At 40.5% G+C, this 20481-nt stretch overlaps 1 protein-coding gene and 1 long non-coding RNA gene across 11 annotated transcripts in view; one reads left to right on the top strand and one right to left on the bottom strand.

Moving 5' to 3' along the window:
- The window catches only part of MAGI2 (membrane associated guanylate kinase, WW and PDZ domain containing 2), a 768619-nt gene extending 754052 nt beyond the window's left edge, over positions 1–14567 (top strand). For 8 of the 10 annotated variants that reach the window (XM_084532022.1, XM_084532020.1, XM_084532025.1 and 5 more), the window contains one exon: positions 11551–14567. In XM_084532022.1, coding sequence (XP_084388148.1) covers positions 11551–12350 — 800 coding nt within the window. In that variant the 3' untranslated portion in view covers positions 12351–14567. The remainder of the gene's footprint in view (positions 1–11550) is intronic. The other 2 variants (XM_084532027.1, XM_084532028.1) reach the window with 1 other exon arrangement.
- LOC311442652 lies at positions 125–11542 on the bottom strand. Its single transcript, XR_014696793.1, has 2 exons — positions 4532–11542; positions 125–3939 (listed from the first exon to the last, which is right to left on the bottom strand). It is a non-coding gene; the product is annotated as an uncharacterized lncRNA (long non-coding RNA).
- Positions 14568–20481: the final 5914 nt, after the last annotated feature.

Below are 20481 nucleotides of genomic sequence, written 5' to 3'. Positions count from 1 at the left end.
TTTTTTGAGCTTCTAGTGAAACGATGCCATTTCCTGACATTTAAATGCAGAACTACCAAGTCCATTCTATAGTCCTAAATGTTGCTTTTGCAATTACACCTCCAGTGATTTTTGGCCAGTCCAGCTGAGTTCTCTAACTCACACTTCCCCCATCTGTATAATGGGAATAGTAATATTTACTTACCTATCTCATGAGAGTGTTATGGGGATTAATTATTTAATGCTTGAAAACCACTTTAAAGATTAAAATTCCTAGTTGACTACTCAGTATTATTATTAAAGCAAAACCTCACTAATCCACATGCATTATAATCCACACCAAAATTGGCAGTGTTCCCCCACATCTGAGCAAAGATTTAATAATAAGGGTGTTGAGCAAGTTCTCTTATTACTAAGGCTTAATTATTATAACACAATATACTGGAGTAGCTTTACTAATGTGGTGTAAAGTGTAGCTAATTACAGCTAAACTACAGTAGCTAAAACAGATGAACAAACATTATCCTTGGCTTTGTTCATGTAAACTGGCAGTCAGACTTACCAGCCAAAGAAGGGGAAAGTCCTACTCACAAATCCTTTTCTAAGAATTATTTTTGTTCTTTCCTATATTTCTGTTCAGTTTATTATACTGGATAAAAGCACACAAAATAAAAGGCCTAAAAGAATACAACCATCTCACCCAGTCTCCACTGCATCAGTTTTTCCTTTCTTCTTGTAACTAGAGAAATAGGAAAAACTGGAATTCAGTGATACTTACTGTGTCTTTGTAATTTGCCGTAAGACTAAGTCCAGTCTTCTGCAGTTGCAGCATATCAAGAGACAAAATCCCTTTCCTGTTGTGTATGTCTCAGTCCCTCTCATTTGCAAGTTCACATTGGGAACAGCACTCCATGGTGCTGTTAAGCAGTTAGCTTCCTGATGTCTCTGTGATAGTATCTTTACAATACAGAGCTCCATATGGACAGGAAAAGTGTGAAGACACAAGTAGTTATTCCTGTTGCATGGCCCGATGGTTCTTATAGCAAAGGTCATGCAGTAAAACCCATTCCACATTTCTTCCACGCAGCCAGTTTTCTGTAATGGCATGTATTTCCCCATAAGAGCAGAGCTGCTGATCTGTATTTTGACATGAAGAGTGATTTGGAGGGGTCAAACTTCACACTCAACTGGAAGGATGCCAAAAATGTTGTGCACCCACCTCTGGCTTAAAATACACATGAAGGTTTTTTCTTTGCATATCCCAATAGTCTCTGTCTCTAAAAATATCAACTGTATTTGGGATACAATGACTTTGAATTCATTTAAGTGACATTTTAAATGATCTGTGGTTATCCAGGTGTAAAAGGTCTTGCTTTTTAGCTCACTTAAAAGAAGCCATAAAGAGCAGTCAGCTCTTTTAGAGACATCGACACACCTATGAAAGTATAAGGAGTTATATAAAATACAACAAGCAGACAAGGCGTTTTGCAAAATCCTTGCCAGAGGCCTGATGCTATGATACTTAAGTCTAGATGAAACTAGCAGATCTTCTTTTGGCTCTAGTCATTAGCACCTAAAATTTGATGAGTCTAAATAGTCATATAGAGCGTGACATAAAAAATATCATTCCAACCATTAGAGAGTAGAAGGCAAGCTTCTGTAGAGGGCATTGGTTGCACTTGGCTCTGCCTCTGCCTTCTGTGACATGTCTCACTCCACTATCCTGTGGTGCAGTTCCCAGCTGGTGATTTGTGGCCCTACATCAGGGAGAGGCTAGGGGAGCTCATGGAGGTTGCCAGATTTCTTTTAGCTTGTTACTCTTTGCCTGGAAACAACCCCTCAGAAGCTGAAATGCATTTTTTTTTTTACTTTGATAGTATGTGGTAACTTACTTTCCAACCCATGTTTAACAAACGTGACCATAGAGCATGTTATATTTCGTTTAGCTACAGAAACGCGTATGCAACCCAGAATTTTAAACATCTGGGTTCATTCTAACAATGTGTACTTTGTGTTTGCTCATTAGGAGCTGAACATTACAATATTGCATTCACTTACTCATGCACTTCCATCTCATTAGACAGTTTTTAGAGTAAATTGTCTCAGCGTCCAAAAGATGTCAGATACAACGATAGCCCCAACAGCAAGACTGGTTCCAAGGGCTGCCCTTTCAGTGCCCAGTAGCCTCAAGTCTGAAAAGGGGTTGCTAAAGATAGAATAAACTAATTCAACAGCTTCTAACCTTAGCAGGATGGGAATATTTATTCATGAACCTTGTAAATAAGGATGCAGTTGAACCAAGTTATGTGTTTTGCTTAAGATCCTGCTGAGATCTTAAGTGAGAACTGCCAACACAGCACCTGCCAGGAACAGCTTTCTAGGGGGTATTTGATAAACAGTCAAAAAGCTCTGAATTCCTTACTTACGAACTAAATTTTATGTATTATATAGATACCTTTAATAATGACAGCTATTTATTGACCACACAAGATGTGATGCCAACTGATAACTCCCATTTTAGCTCTGATAATTAATAATTTTAATATTTAAGTTTAATTAAGTGTGTAATATCGAGCTCTTAAATTATTCAGACTTTACGGAATGTTTTTCATTAATACCACACATTCTATTAACATATTTATGAACACCTTTTATGACTTAATGTGGCTTAATTCTATTAATAAAAACTAATTTAAAAGTCATTATCTTTTTTAATTATACAGTAACTTGTAATGCAGATTCTTCCTGCTCCACTGTGGCTCTGGAAGAAAACTGCCGAGGTTTCTGCAGCTTCTGTACTGCTGCCTGACTATGCAGAAAATGTAAAATCTTCTTTACTGAAGGGATGAGTGCCTATTGCCAGAGTAGCTTTGTTCTGATAGATATGTGAGATGCTCAGCACTTCAAAAAGTGGACCAAACAGACTGAAGGACCTAGTGAATGATAATATGTGTTTAGAGTAACATCATTCAAGAGTAGTGTTTAGGTTGTTCATAGACTTAGCACCAACGCAGCAGTGAAGATCTTGCTGCATAGGATACAAGCACAGACTGTAGCTTTTCATCTCAGCTGTTGACAATATTAGTGAGTAATTCTGAAACACTTACACAGATACATTAACTTAATTCAAGGAAAAAGACAAATTTACCAAGTTCACTCAGATTAGTGATCATGCTCATTTGTTTAAATATTTAATGGATAGGACTATCTACTAGATTCATATCTATTGAATCGACTAAAAAGGGTCTTGGAATGACTGATAAACTGTGTACTCATAATCATCTGGCCTTAAGGTTCACAGACAGAAGACTTTTACAGTAAATTAGTAAATCGATTTACTAAATTAATTTACCTGTTCCAGGTCTGAAATATAAACAGATTGTATACCATGCCTTTTCTTTTTTTCCATCTCCCATTCCATGGTAGGTTTAGATAGTTGTTTTCTGCATAGAAAATTTACTTTTTTATATACTTGCTATTATAAGAACAGTATTAAAATAATCTTTGTTCTATTTTGTCCCAAGTTCTGACTGATGTTGTAGACAGCCAAATGAGGCAGAGCTTAGGCACGTCACAGTGAATTGCTTATGGATGTGATTTATATTTAAAAGGTGAGCAATAGCAGGGCAGTCAAGTTAGCTGCAACACCATGGGTTCATTCAAGCCCAAGATACAACACAGTCCACTTGCTCCCCAGGATTCTCATACCCTGACTGCTTCTGAATTCTTTGGTTATCTCCTGTATTAGCCTGAAAATTCTCAGGCCACTCCCACTTGCTAAAATTGGCCTGATATGGGGAGATGGGTCTAAATCTCTGAGGCACTCCACTCAGCTTTGATCAGCAGCCCCAAAAAGGTTTCCCAGAAGGAGCTCCTCAGCACTGGTTATGTACATGTTCAACAGAAGAGCAGACATCCACTTCCAGAGGTCTTCAGAGACACCTCTCTTTGTCTCTGACTCTGTAAGGCAATTAAATGATTATCTCAAGTGATTAGGCTGGTAAAATACTGCTGAAGCAGTGTCATAATTAAACAGCTAACTCAGGGAAAGGTATTTACTGAGGATGCACTGGTTATAGACTAGGGTCTGAAGAGTAAGAGTAGGAACTCTTCTAGCCAGATAAATCACTTCCCATGTTTCTTTGTTAACCACCTTTAAAGTAAACATGTTACCTAAAAAACTGAAAACAGCTTTCATCCATAGCGCTTCATTGGGTTCATGAAATACAAATCAATGCATATGCTGACTTTCATGTTTCAAGAAAACATTCAGTATTTTTCTAAAGGATTTGTTCAAACTCTCCCTTGCAATGTGCAGTTTTGCCCTCCCTGCACTATGTCTAAGTTTTCCTTTTCTCTCTGTTCCCTTAGTTCCAAAACAAGCAATATCATCTCTTGAACTTCTGTAGGTTTGGTCTTCCAAGTGTAACTAACAATCTGTTCTTTCTGAAGTGTGTTTCGATAATTCTCAAATTAGATTTCTGAACATGAAAGCACTTATCTGAAAATACTCGGTGCACAGTAAAAAAATGGTGATTAAAGAGAATTTTACCTGAGCTGAGACCGTTCAAAGTCTCATCAGATGGCCCTTACAAGGACTCTGTGAACACCATCTCTGCTGTAAAAATATTTGAGGCATCTTCCATTTAATATCTAGATAAAGGATAAAATGAAAAACGGATACAATGAACCCAAAGGAACTGAATTATTGCTCATCAGTAATAATTAGCAACATGAAAAGAAGTAGGGCAACAGAGGAGGATTGCACTAGAAAGGGAATAAAGCAAGAAGCAGAGCTCTGCTTCCTGGTGTTGGAATAGGTCAATGGCTGATTTTTCTGAATTTTCTGCATATAAAATTAAATGTTTGAAGTTTGCAGAGGAGATAAAAGTATCCCTCACTTACCTCACATTTACAGCCACAGCTCCTCAGTTTCTGGGGACATCTGCAGAAGCCATGCTACCAGTAACTCCCATGAGTAGTAGTGCCCTATCTTCCAGTATTATTAGATCAGCGATGAAGAGAAAAATGCACATCTTTGATAAAAGAGAGACTAGATTTGGCACTGTTTCTTGTTCCAACATTAGCCTTTTCCTGATGAATCATCCTACTTTTGAGAAAAGCTGAAGCACAGAATTCAGAAATAAAACATGCAGGGACTCAGATGCATGTTCATTTTCGTGTGATCTTTAATGCCTTTATATAATTCACTCTAGTTACCCCGTCCATCCATCCTCAACCTTTGCAAAATACAATGTGTGAAGTCAAAATAACAAATTACTAGAAAGCAGGAAAAGTCCACTCACATTTATAAGCTACTACAAAGAGTCACCAGGATATCACTGAGCACAAACAAGAGAGCAGTATAAAGAGTATGGTTAGACCAAGATTTCAAGAAATGAGATTAGGTTTTCATTGCATCAGAAACAAGACCCCAAGATATCAAACAGATCAATTAACTGCATTTGCAGGAAAGGAGAAGTAGTTTGTACGCCAAAATAACTAAGTACAGTCTAGATTTATTTTTGTAAAGGTAAATGGTATGTCATTTTCAGACAGAATCAAGACATAGCATCCACAGCAAGCTGCTAAAAAAGCATAAGGGCAACGCTAAGGACGAAAGGGCTAGCCCACCTGGACACAGTGACTAGACAGTGCACAGCAGAACGTGCATAAATCATGGTGATGTTTATTTCCAGACCTGTAGGTTTGGGTGTGGATAACAGCAGTGGAAGAAGCGTGGATTTCTCTCTTTTAAGCCAAGCAAAGGGTAATTAGTGAGAAAACATTGGCATAACACTAGTGAATAATTAACAAGAAGTGAGAGTTTATAGTAGGAAGTAAGGAGGATGCAGTGCCCACTGCCACACACTCTCCAAGAGAGTTTGGGGCACAGGGAGGGGAACGCATGACGTACTGTACCAGGGCAGCTGGACAGAGGTACCAAGAACATTTCTGACAATCCAAACCTCAGCGAATCATTCATTTCTGGAGACAAAGGATGCACTATGTCTGGGCTGTGGAAGCTCTGGGATGAAAGATTAAAGAATCTTTAAATATTCTGAAATATCCCTCCTTAGAGAGTGTTGAGGGAAAGCTGCAGGAGGCCAGTGTAATCAGGAACATCACAAGCACGTTAAGCTATAATGAGAAAGAGCCAAATTCATTCCTGGTGTAACACTGCCAGCATTAGTGGATACTCACCAGGGGACAATTTGTCCCATTTTTGTTATTAGCAGCATCTGTAAGAACTGTTTGCCACCTTCTGGCAGTACATAATTTCAGACAAAAAGTAGGAAAAAAAATGCACCATATTTTTTATGTAATCAAAAACTCTTTGATTCCCTAGGAACATAATTCTGGAACGAGGTGAAAACAGCTGCTTAGACATTTCAGGAAACGTTTCATAATAAAGAAAGTGTTCATAGCTTTAAAATATTGTTCATTACTCACATACTTCCGAAATAAAAATGGCATTGAAATTTTATTGTAGTTAAGTAACAATGTGATGTTATTTCCATTCTTAACATTATTATTAAATATTGAAGAAATTAATACTTCTATCTTATACTTAATTTTATGTGATAAAAAACCCCACATTCTTGATAAACTCCCAAGCAATTATTTAAAATATTTTGATACAAAAGGAGAACCCAGCAGCAAATCTGAAGTCTTGTCTCTCTTGACCTGAGATTTAAGTAGAGCAGCTAAGCAGAGCATGAACAGATTTGACACAATCTTAGAAGGGCAACCTGTAACGAAAACGCAGGTATTACAGAAAATTAAATAAACTTATTAGTAGGCTGAGCTCTTTCCTCTGACTAGGTACCTAGGCAAAGCTCAGAATACAGGCATAAATCTCTTCTCAATTAGCAATAAGGCTAGGCTTTTGCTGGTGGTTCAGATGCATTCATCAGCAAGCACTGGATCCAGAGAAAGAACAAAGTCTTATTTAAGAGAGGAGCATGTAGATATGTGAGTAATATCTTCATTTCCAGACCTCTGAAAGCACATAAGCTGACGCAGCAAAGCAAACAACTCGTGTGTGTGTCAGGTCTACCTCAAATAACAACAAAAGAACATCTTTAAACAGAAAACTTCTGGTTGTGATGCTTTCCCCTTGTCACTGTTCATCCCAAATGGCTCTGATCATCTCTCATCCTCCGACACACTGAAGGGTGTCTGTGTGTCTGTGCTGTCTCTTACTCAGTTAGCAATTTGCTCCTTGCCTGGGAGTTATGTGAAAGAGGTCGTAGGTGAGTCATTCTAGCACATTCCATAGAAGTGCTGCCAACCTGCATGCCAGTCGCTCGTGGAAACTAAAAGCCACCCAGAAAGCACCTACTAAATTACTCCAAATCAAATGCCGTCACAATGACAGATGATAGCACTGCCCCCAGGTCATTTATCTTGTCTAAACTGGTAGGTCAAGGGAGATTTTCTCCCTTCAGAGAAGGGAGGAAAGCATCTATTAGCCTTCAGTGAGATGTGTAACTTCAGAAAATCATTTCTCCCACAGTAAGTATGATATCCATAGTGACAAAGTAAAATACAAATTTAAAACTACATCAACCCTAAATCTCTCCTGTAGGTTCAGATGAATGTGATATCCTTCACTTCTGCTTATAAGCTGTTTGGGCATTAGTAGTTCAAGCTCTATTAAACAAATGCAATCTTCAATTCCTCCCAGAACTGAAGAGGGAAAAAAAATTAAAATTATCGCTCTGTCTCTGGTTGAGTATGTTTGCAAAATATTTTGAGATACATTGGGATAACAGAAACTGAAAGTAGGTTATGTTTGCACTTAACACCACAGGTTTTATGTAAAGCCTAAAAAATAGGACAAAACATTATCTTTTCCGATGTATTAAGAATTTTTTCTAAAGTGTAGTTATGCCCTCAGAATAAGCCTAAAAAGAAATCATTAGTTCAGTTGCTCAAAGGATAAAATTTGGTGTTTTTCACATGTTCATGCTTGTTATGGAAAAGCAATTGTTTCAGTGCAGGTTGAACAAGTCCAAATGAACCTTTATGGCTCAAACAAAGATCTTAAAAATGTTTTTTCTTTTGAGCAACAAATTACTTGTATTACTGTGCTTTGCTCCACCATAATAGTTTTGCTGTTTTCCTATAATTTTCAAATATTAGAGAACAGTCAATTACAATACCCTATCATCAGCATTGTACTCACTAGCCAGGGACATCTTGCAACCATAACTTGTTGACATGAACATCTACCAAAGCTGAGGATGACTTTTAGCCTAATTTCCTGTTATTTAAAACAAAAAGTGGATTAGATTGTGTTTTTGCTGTCTTGGGCTGACAGCACTTGAAGCTTAGAGAAAGTCACTTCAAGTTCTTGCTTGCAAGTACCGTATTGCTGGAGAATAAGAGTGGCAGTTTTATTTCATGGCAGATGTTCCCTCAGCCACTGGAAATAGAGCTTATATGGGTGCCTGCCCAAGGATGATGCCAAACTCAGTATATCAAAAAAACTGCAGCCAGTGTCTCACCTGGGACCAGGACAGCCAAATTTCCCTTTAAGCTATGGCTGCAGGACTTCTTGCTTAGTTGGTTATGTTTTCGATTTTGTTAGGGTTTTCTAGGAGACAGCCAAAAATCTGATAATGCCTATAATATGGCAAGTTCTAGCTTATAGATAACTACATACACATATTGTTACATGTAACAAATATGTACCTGTTGACTCACTGTTGCTGAGGTAGGTTCTAACTCACTATAGTTTCTCACTGCAACAGCTGATGATTCTTCCGTCCCCTCCAAAAATGAATACTGAAAACAATAAATAAATGCAATTGTGTTGAAGTACAGTCCATTAATGAGTCAGGGTAGGATTTCCCACAGCTATCCCATCTCCAGGGAATAAAACAGCAGGCTGCTTACCCCCAACTCGCTTTCCTCTGAGTGTCCATAAGTAATAGGCACAACATTGTCCTTTGTGCCCCAAAGGAGCAGCAAGCAGTGTTTGCAGCCCTGCTGTTGAAGTGCCCTCCTCCTGCCTGAGTGAGAACCAGATGATTTCCGCACAGTGGCACATTTTGTGCAGAAGTACACTCCTTAGCCAAGAGCATCTTGCTGCTCCAGACCATTTGATGTCTCTACTTATGTGCAGCTGATGTTTCCCAAAGTAACGAGATATTTCTGTAACTTCAGATGCTCTCAGGGCCTTGCACGAGATCCGATAATGGCCCTCTGCTCTTCACCACCCCTCAGTGAAAAATATCATCTTTGCGACTAACAGGAAAGAAAGACTGTACTTAAGTCAAAAATGTTGGCCAGACCAATGCTCATTCCCACCTGTACCCTGGGGAGGTGTGCGATGGAGTGTGGCATTGCCGTAAAAAGCACAGACTGAGCTGAGTTTGTTTCCTTTTTCTTCATTCATGCTGCTCACGTACCGATGACTTAACGGGAGAAAAATCACCCGGGGCAGTTTGCGGTACGGCAGAGTGCGGGGTCTCTGCACGCCCGTCTCTCTCTGAAGTAGAGGTTAACACAGGCTAACGTAATCTGCAGGGAAGCAGTGTAAATTAGCTTGTCCCGAGCTCCACACTGCTGCAGATGGATTAATTTGCTAAGAGCCAAGGTGGTTTGTTCAGCGCCGGCTCAGGCACCTCGCTGGTGCACAGTGGCAGCTTCCCACTGCATTGCCTAGTCCCACGCTACCTGTAAAGAAATTGGGCAAAGGGACTTGGGCCCCATGAAGGATCACTGTTTTGAGGGATAACCAAAGCAGAATCTCCTGGATTTCAGATCTAAGAAAAGCCCAGGTGGGTCTGCTCCTCTCGCCACCGCAGCCTGCAGAATTACAGAATTAAAGAACCAGCCTGGAGATGCAAATGCTTTTTGTAGGCAAGCTCATAAGAGCTGATAACTCTACATGCATGAGCCTCCCTTTTATTTTTTCTTGCTCAGTGCCAAGCAGAGAGCAGATGGTACATTAGTCAGCCTTAACTGGAGGGTAAGAAAGTGTGATTTTAAAAAAAAAAAAAAATCATTTGAGACCCTCAGCCCATTTAGATTCCAAGCTCAAAGTTTATTTGTCTTACACAGAACTTGTACTTTTTCCCCTCTCAAATGCTAATCCTCTCCACGCATATGCTCATTATGCAAAAGCATATGACAAACACCATCTGGGAAAATAAATAGCTCCTCAGCTAACTGCACTGCTCCCTCCCCTTACGTCACCCACCTCACTATTGTCTCTCCTATTTTTATCCGCAAAACAGCAATCACTCAATCAAGCTATTAACTTAAATGTGCTGTCTCAGTCAAACAAGCTGCAGAGCCCAGATTGGGCAGTAAATCCCATTCCATTTTTCAAGATGATGTGCATCTTTATGATAATTTGAAAGTAGCCGTAGCACTGAGAAAAGTAAATGCGGCATTTAAAGGACAGTTGGCATCATTGAGAGATGCTAGTCCTGACCCACAGAAGCCCAGACTTGTTTTCCAGCTAGAAGGTTACATTTTCTCCCCCAAGAAATATGCAGCTCTTGCCACGGGTTCCACCTCGTTTCCATGGATCCCTGAGACAGTCCTTCATCTCTGACAGATTATTGCTCATACTGTTCAGAGCCAGGCAATGGTGCTAAATAGGGAATGACATTAGCCAAGTTCAGTGATTTCTCTAACCTCAGTGTAGACGGGTAAGAATAGGAGCTGTGCTGTCATTAGTCATGATGGATTTGTAGTCTGCCTGAATGTTAATCAAAAGCAATGAGGATCAGATATGCAAAAGAAAGACATTTGGGGACACCATCTCAGAATATTGTGTTTTGTACCAGTGTGTAAGGAAAATCATCATGATTCAGCAAAGGAGATGTCTCTTTGGCTAAATTAAATGGAATGTGCACAGCCTGACCATATTGTGTTGAGGCTAAGTAACCAGGAGAAATTCAAAATGCACAGCCAAGGGACTTAGCAGCTGACGCTGTGATATAAAGGCAGAGCTCTGTAAGTACCCTGTAAGAATTGTGGGGCCATAAACACTGCAATATTATATCTGTTTAGAAAAAATATGAGACAGAATTCAATGATGACCTTATCTGGGCTACAAATTCTTGTCAATTATTATATGCTTGTAGGGACATGTTTAATAGATGGCAGAAAGTCCTTCTCATTTGTCCTCAGAGACAGCGCTGATATTGCCCAGCTAAGAAATCCATTATATAGCTACAAAAGAGGCAATTTGATTTCATGAGCATGTGTCTTTATTATTTTAAGAATAATTTAACATAGGAGGAGAAAAAGAGAACCTGTATGAAAAAAGACTGAGGTTTCCAGCATGTGCAGTTACCAGCCCTGAGGTTCTTTCTTCTACCGACTTTTTTATTTTTATTTATTTGGCTGGGGGTGGATTGTGTTTTGTTGTTTTTTTTTCCTCCCCACTGACTTCACCGGGAGTTTCACTTCGCCTAAAAGACCAAGGAATTTAATTCGCGTGCGTGGTTCGGGTGTTGATGTTGCTAAAAATGTGTATGTGTATGAAATACGTGCTCTGCCTTGCTGCACAGACCCTTAACTCCCTTCTCTTTGCTGTCACAACAGACGAACCAAACTCCTGGAGTGCTCCCTCTGCCACCTCCCCAGGTCTGCCGGAAGTAGCTCTTTCCCTCGACGACATAATCTCACCATTATCTTCATCACACATAGCCCCACCCTCTGACCCTTCTCACCAGATAAGCCCAGAACCAACATGGGATATCAAGAGGGAACACGACGTAAGGAAACCAAAGGAGCTTTCGGTGAACGGTCACAAAAAGAAAAGGTTAGGAGAACAAAGAGAACGGTCAGCAAGTCCTAAAAAAGTAGACAGGTCAAAGCACGAAGAGGCTTCTTGGAAAGGATATTCGGAAGGCAAAAATAAGACCACTGATGGTGGCAGGCACACCTCAGAAAGCAAAGTGGTGGAACACAGTGTTATGATCGAGGCTGGCGCGAGAGAGCACGTGTGTGCTGGAACCAGTGATGAACAGTTTGGGAGGCTGAAGAAGCCGGAAAGCAAGAGGGGAGGATCTCTTAGCAAAAAAGAAGATCACAAATCCACAAATACCAGTGAGAAGAAGTCAGCTGCAGCACCCGACCACATCAGGCTTGATACAGGTGCTACCAAGACGTACAGCAGCAATCGCTGCAGCTCGCCTGGAAGCGATATGGACCACAGCCAGAGGGACCCTGATGGGAAACCCAGTGAGTTCCCCAGGAAGGGACATCTCCACTCCATTAGCACTCGCAGCACCAACACCACAGTTCGAAAGGCAACGGTCTCCCCGGGGCCGTGGAAAATCCCTGGCTCGGATAAGCTACCTAGTGTCCTGAAGTCTGGTACTTCTGCCATGAGCAGATAAGCACGGGACTGTTGCCCTCTAACTGTCTCAAATCGACGCAGAACATTCTTCTTAGTTTTTGTCTCACATTGATTTATTTTAATTTATTTTAACTATCACGCATTATACACAAAGCATTGAGGAATGAAAACATTAGTGTGTAATTCCATGACAATGTGCACAGTATCTAATAAGTTCAAAAGCATATAGTCAACACGGAGATTTAAAACCGACCCTAAAGTCCCAGTTCCATTTTAGGGACTTTGGCAGCTATGGAAGAAACCAAAACAATATGAAGGACAGTACATCAGAGAAAGGGTAGTGCAGTGTAGCTTTAGCATTTTTTTCCACTGCATGAAGGACTTGGATTTCATTCAAACTTTATATCAAGAAACTGGAACAAGTTAGAGCAATCGCAAACTGGAACATCGCCTTAAATAAAACTGCACGGAGCAAGCTGAAACTGAGAGAGGATCTTTTCATGGAGCTAAAATGTTGTAAATAAATCGTTCTCGACATATCTAGACAGGGGTTAAAGGGTTTCTTTGAAGCATTCAGAACTGTATGCCCATGACACATCTCCACTGTTACCACTTTGGGATAGTCCACATGATACCCTGTAGCATAGTTCACTGGGCGCTACGGGAGGAGTTGGGAATCTAGTGGATTAGTTTCTGTGATACCATTTCTACTGCCATTTTTGTGAACAAAGCATATTTCTGTACATTGGAAAGGAGTTAGGGTGGAGTTGTATTTGCAAAAATTATTCTCCAAAGCAATTTACTACAGGTTCCCCAAATCCTGCAAGGTAACACTCAAGCCAATTGGCCAGGCTCAGAACTTCAGACATCCACAAGGCCCTTGCAATGAAAGGAAGATTGCTACAGAGAAAAAGCTGCAGTTTCCTTAAGGAAAGGCCTTTCCCTCCTTCAGAAAATGATAGCTTCTCTTATCAACAGTGCTATGTTTCATACCCACTTGCATTTAGTTAGGATGCTCTCACCTTCCATCCCCTAAGTTTGGCAGAGCAGGTGCCTTTAAGGCACACGTTAACAATAGTTAGACTGAAATTCCGTCTTTGGTATCTTCGTTCAGTAAATTCAATATATTTCCATTTTTAAAAATGGTTTCCATATTATCATTTCTTCCCTACCTCCATTTTTTTTTTTTTTTTTTTTTTTTTTTTAGCATTTTTTGCTTATCTGTTTTGAATTTCAAGCCTTAAGTGCCAGGTAAACATTCCAGTCTGCCTTCACAGGAAATAAGTCCAAGTTCAGTCAATCGGTCACTATCTTGTTTAAAAAACAGATGTTGTGTGTATGTATAAATGTGCACATGCTTATTTGTCTGTCAAAATTAAAACAAAATCCTGGGCAATAATACATTGGTAATCCTAAAAATAAAAAATAAAAAAATACTGTCAAAAATCATATTTTAAAACTATTATTCTCTAGCAATCTTAGTTCCTTACATGCTCTGCTGAAAAATTAGATTGACATTGGCTTTGTTCCAATAAATTAGCACATTACTGTACATCCCAAACATTGCACTGGACTGAGAAATTTACAGGCATGTTTCCTCCTGTCCAATTATTTGAAAAGCCTCAAGTAAAGGATTTTGCAGCTTTCAAACAACTTTTTTTTTTTTAATATATATAGAAAAAAGAAAGTCCATCTATAGTTTCTAAAAAAGCACAAGTCCATGTAGCTGTTTATAAAACTCTTATTTAATGGAAAAAAAAAATAAAAGAAATAAAAAAATCTTTATCCCCTGAACTAGAATCCAATATAATTTGCCATTAATTTATTGAATCTGATTTTGGACAATGCTTCTGTAGTGTAGATGCACGTCCCAGTATCTTATTTTTATGTATAAAGAAAGCAAACAATGAAATCTGAAAAACAGTTGAGATTATGCTTGCATAAACTCTAATTTGCACAGTTCACAGCTACTCCTTGTGCAGTAATTGCTTTATGCGGCTGTAATCGATAACCTGTGAAGACAGCACATCATCTAAACCCCATTCCAAATAATATTTCTGTGTAGTGTTAGCTGTGAATTTACCCTGTACAGCTCTATCTCTATAAATATAATTCCATGTATTAATAGTCACAGAAAGGCTGTAAGTGAGCAACTATTTTTATGAAACGCACCACTATGGATAAATTAACTTTTACAGAAATCTTGTTTACTGTATGATATTCTAAACCACTGTCAAATAAAATATATATCCAAAAATCTTTTTTTTTTCAATTGTACATAGTCTGTGTGAATTTTGAGTGACATGCTTCAGTGTTACACCAAGAAACAATCATTTGCATGCATATGAGTAGAATTAATGAACTACTGCATTACAGATATGGGAACACTCTGTTTTTATTTAATGAATTTATTTCATTAATGAATTTGCATGTAGGCAATCAAACAAGTTCTGTATAGACACTTTAAGGTGTAGGAGGGTACACAAGTGCAGGAAAATGTCTCCTTTTTTTGAGAACTAAACTCTTATTTTCCTTCCAGCCCCAGGAAGCACAGGAACAGGGTGGTCAGGCTCCCAGCATCCACAGAGACACATCGTGGGTATATACAATGCATGCAAAAGGAATCTGGCAGCTCTAACTAGCCCTAGAAACTGCAAGCTGGGCGAAGGGGGCATAATTTGATTCCCAGTTTACTTCACAGAAACAATGTCTCAGAAAGCATCATAAGGATGTCAAAAGAATGGTAATGAGACAGCCTGTTCCGGGGCCTAATCCATCTCTGGCTGAGCAGAACAGAAAAATGCTCCTTACCTTCAGTTAGGCAAAATAAATCATCAGCTTATGGACTATAGGCACAGTAAGCTGTGCTCTGAGAAAATACCAATATTTTTCACACAAATATAGCGTTTTTTTAAATAAGTATTTCCATTTTCCTTAAACTAAATTTTTGTTTAAAAAATAGTAATTTGCCTTCATCTACAGAGTCCTTTTCTGAAGAGCCTCATTTTTCAGAAGATTAATGTTTCACATAAAGAAATTCAACCAGCTGAACTAATAACGTCATTTTTCATTACAATAAACACGTAACAAATTTGAAGCACCTTTTAATACTCCAAAAATTGTTGCTGCTCCTTAGATAACTACCATTTCCATGGCCAGAACTGTGAGTATGGGCCTGCATCAGACCCAGCGGTGTCACGGGGAAGTATGCTGAAGTCATGTAGGCTCATCAGCGTGTTCCCCTGCCCAGTCTAGGGGCAGTTAATTTTCCTGTTCATTTCATCTCCTTTAAACAACACTGGCTTAGTAGCATAGTATTCACATGGTATTGCTATTCTCGTGACCGCTTTTTATTTAATTTTTCATATCTATGCAGTAACACGGGAAAGTGGGTATTTGTTTTGATGCTGCTTTGCTGCCCCAGGCCCTGTTGCATCCTCGCTGGCTGGCATGCGATCAGCAGCACACAACTGGGGAGGAGTTCAGGTGAAACCTCACAGGCAGGCGTTGGTGCAGCCCTTCTCTCAAACAGCAGCAAAGGTTGTCCATGGAACTAGTCAGACCATCACTGACTAGACACATTTTTTCCTGACTGTTGCATTTCTCACCAGACAAATACCGTGTGTGTCTTTTCCAGGATAAATGTCAGTGGCTCCTAGAGCCTCCTCTAATCCCAGTTTCTAATTTTGCCTGTCCTTTCACTCATTCCAAGTCTAGGGAGGAAGGGAGGAAAGTAGAACCTGGTTTCTCATTATTCAAAATTTAACTTTTTCATCCATATCAACCACCTCTGGCAAGCTGATAGTGTTTTATTACTCTTTATTGAAGAATCAAAGTATATATGAGCTTTGGGCCAGGCCCATGCTTGGTGCAGAGCACACAGAAAAGCCCCTTACTCCAGAAAGATCTTCACTGAGTGCTACAAGAATCAAATGAAGGTGACATTGGGGAATGCAATGAGACAAAAGTGGTTACAACAGAGCTCAGTCTGCTCTGGTTTCTCTGACACCATCGTCCCCTAAACAGGAGGGACATTTGTAGTCCATGGTCCATCTACGTACTAGCTCCATGGCCTCAGTGACAAGGCTGCCAACAATTCAGCACCATTGCAGCTAGTTGTCTTCCAGGAATTGACGCAGAAGTTCAAGCACAGCCCCATTTCTCCCCCGATAATTTTCATCTCCCCTCTGAAGTGCCTCCAACCACCATTGCCAGGAATGTCTCATCTCCACCAAAGACCAGCTGCAGCCTGATTTGCACCATCTCTTCTGAATATTATCTCATGCTTAGCCTCCTGTATCAGGTGCCCTCAGTACCACCAGATGTATCCTCTTCCTTAACAGCTCCCCACCATTTTTGTTCTTAATCCTATCTCTGAGATCAGCTCTGCTGCATTCCAATGGATTAATTCTTCCATTCCATTTTCTGTTTGTATCCTACAGAACTTCGTCTTTCTCCTTCTTCTTTTTCTGTCAGTCCCTTTCCCACCATCCGACATCATTTACCACTCACCCAATCCCTACTTTACATATCTCTACAGCTCCATGTTAAACACTTCTGCTAAGTCACTCACACTGGCCAATTAATTAACATACTCCTGGGTGTCATATGAACATATGGGTGTCATATAAATGCACCCAGCACCATATATTGAAGCCCAACCCAAATCATCTGCAGTGGTTATTGATTAAGACATGCTACATCCATCCAGTAACTCCCTTTGCAAGTACAGATAATGTTTTATTTTCAATGCTATTACAGCTAAATGTCTACACTGATAATGATCCAAGCATTCAGGCTGGGTTTTGTGGCTGCAGCGTGCTATGATCTCTACTGGAAGTTTCCAAACTCATTTTACAAAGGCAAGGACAGGCAGAGCCACAGGCACATTTCTGTCTTGGCTGCTCTGCGCTTTTTGTACACCACAGTTGCAGCAGAAACCTGGGGCCAGAACTGCAGAGGCGTAAGCAGAAAAGCACACCTCAGCTAATAAGGATGTCACCTTCCACATTTCTCCTTGCTTGGAGGGAAGCTTTGGTGTGAAGGGGAAAAGTTTCTTGGTTCATTGCCATGGAGCTCAAAGTTAGTGAAAGCTTTGGACTTGCCCGGGGATGATTGATCTCATTAGGGATTTACTTCACAGTTCACTTCTGTAAGATTCCAGAAGGCTCCTTTCCTTCTTTTGTCCCCTTGACTCCTAGGATATTTCCTGTAATTGTTGCTAAAAAGGCCACAGAGACAAGGCAGGCTGCCTGCTCTTATGACTAACAGAGGGCTTGGAGAGAGCTTCCATAGCTATGTGATGCCGAGCTCCCACCTCCATGTCTTTCAGACTCCAGGACTCCCAAAGCTGTTTCTTTATCTGTCACGTCAGAGCAAACATCACCTTTACCTTCACAGCTGTCATAGAAACAGCAAGCCTTTTTAATTAGCCTTTCCTCCCAAAGGGGAACCCAGGGCACCATCTGGGCAGAAACAGCTGTGCTTCGGAAAGGGCCAAGCTTATCAGCCATATCCCAAGTCCTTTACTGGACAGCCTGCAGGGCACCTGCTCAGCACCCAGGACTGTCCTGGCTTTTGGTGTAACAGCAGCATCCCACTGTCCAAGTGTTCAGGCTCTACACAGAGCTTCACCTTCCTGGAGCCAGCACAGGTGCGCTCAGTCTGTCCTTTCAGGGTCCCAGAATATTTGTCTTGGTATTTCTAACAGCAATGACATGATCTCACATTATCTCCATAGTTGGTACCTCAGCTTCAGGCAATTTTTCTTAAATATATGAAGACAGTGTAACATCGGACACAAGCAATTCATCTGAATTATAGCCAATCTAAAAATGGTGCTGTCCTTTCCTGCCTTTAGTGCCTCTATGACAGTAAGTCACTCTGACAGTTTAGTTAATCGATAAGGAAATCTTTGCTTACACAGTACAAACATTTTGCTTTTAAAGAGTTGGAGGAACATCAATGCACACATATCTACTCATGTTCACTCACGCAGAGGCCCGGAGCTCCATCTTTTCCTCCTACTCAAGAATTTCCCAAGTGTCCATGTCTGAGGTGAGTGGTTGTCCCTCTCAGAAAATAAAAGCATATAAGGGTGTAGACTAATACAGGAAGCTATCATTTTTCCAACGATGAATGGCTGTATATGTTTTAAAGTTGGATTATATTTAAAATGAAAAAAAAAAAAAAAAAAAAGAGGAAGAAAAGGATAGGAGCAGAAAGAGAAGAGGCAACAAACAGAGCTTTCTGCCATGTGAGCCTTGCTGACCTGCTCAATTCTCATCCTCTTCAAGCTTTTAAGTTTGAATGAAAGGGAAATGAAAACAAAAATAAAGATGACCTTTCAAACACAACAAATGCTGCAACAAAGCTTTGCAAGATTAGGGAATGCAAGAGAAGCTATTCAGTGCTTTTGCTTCTAAAAACTGTCATTTGGGAATGGGTGACTCCAGGTGCTGATGGGCTCTCCCAACACAGAGCAGCTCCCCACCTCCTCCAGAGGCTTTTGCCATGCCGAGCTGCCCCAGCAGCATGCTAGCACTGCAGTGACAGCCCGGGGACAGCAATTGCACCCAATCAAGCAGCAATGTGCCCAAACAAAGGCCACCCTGTAATACTGTACCCTACCTTTGTGCCCCAGGATTGCTGCTTACTGCCAAGGGACAGTCCTGTTGCTCATCCAAGCATGCTGCAGATGTGGAAGCAGGGGAAGGAGAAGCCAAAACGTGAAAGTTAGAAGTACTGTGAGAGCCCTGCTGCAGCTGAAATTGGGAGAAAGGAGCTGAGCACCCCCAGAGCTCTACCAGGAGACTCTGCAAGATTGAGGCCAGTGCACATGCATCCATCAGTCCCTCCCCTCCTGGTAAATTTGGGCCAATGCTATCACTGAAGCCACCTGGTTTTTTATATACTGCTTTTCTAACACACTACAAAAAAAAAAAAAAAAAATGTAGCTTTTGTTTTATGGATTTGCTAAAAGGTAGTGAAAAACAACATGCAACCCAACCAATCTAAACACTCCCCTGCCATCAGCAGGCAGCAGGTCCACACACGGCTCTGAAGTCTCTGTTCATACATATGTATGAAATTAATGAATTTTGGTGTCTGTACTTTCACAAAGTGATTAAAAATTATGCCGAGAGCTTTAACTAAAGTGTTTAAAAAATTGTGGTCCATAAACCAGAAAATTGTTCAGCCTGTCTCTAAACCACCAAGTACAAAGAGCTACATTTAGGTAGCTCTTTGGGTATTTAATTCAGCACGAAAATCAAACCTTTCCCAGCATAGTCCACAAAGCTCTGTATGTATGAAACACATATTCCAATTAGCACTTCACTCACACCAAAAGTTTTTGAAAAATAAGCCCAGCAGGCAATGTGGAGCACTGTAGTGCGTTAGTACAAAATATTTCAGAGTGCCTCCCAAACCTCAATACACCATGAACAATACCGACTGATTACTCTGTTAAATCACCCTGTGCAAGATGAATACAAGCATATGTCTCCTCCTGAATGGCTCCTGCATTCTGTATTCCTGGCATTGCACAGTTTTGGGGATGTTTTTTGGTAGACACATGCCTTGAGTGCCACGGTGCCATGCCAGCTGCAGCAGGTCACAAAGTATCCTGGGGACACCGCCACACCAGAGTGCAGCATCTCCCCTGCACTGAGGAGCATGGAGAGCCATTCTGTGTGGCATCCAGCTGAGGGGGGTCACTCCCCATCTCCTTTAACAAACCCAAAAGAGCCTTGCTACAGGCTCTGTTGATAAAGCCTCTCTTGAGCATCAGTATCCTCATTCCTGATGGGCAGACTCCTCCAGCAGCCTCTGTCCAATTCCCCACTCTCTTCTCTCATCTTGCTCTCTTCATATCAAGCTGTTTTTCATTCTGGTATACAAAGGCAAATACAGCCTGAATTGATCTCCTCCACACCTTCAGTACCACGAGGTTAACAAGTAGGTCTCCACTTCTCAATTTTATAGGTCCATTATGTTCCTTGATTAGCAGCTCCTTTCCAGACTAAATGGTTTTGAAATAAATTCAGAAGATTTGATAGCATTTTTAGGACTGATTGTTAAAGTGTTTCACATGTTACAGAGACATTATACATCCCCCCTTGTAAACTCTAGCATCCAAGAGCTTCATTAGGTACAGCAAAACGCCAGCA

Source organism: Aythya ferina (genome assembly GCF_964211825.1).
Source record: "Aythya ferina genome assembly, chromosome: 1".
Taxonomy (NCBI): Eukaryota; Metazoa; Chordata; class Aves; order Anseriformes; family Anatidae; genus Aythya; species Aythya ferina.
Note: the sequence above shows the minus strand (reverse complement) of the source record. Positions and strands in the feature narration are given on the sequence as shown.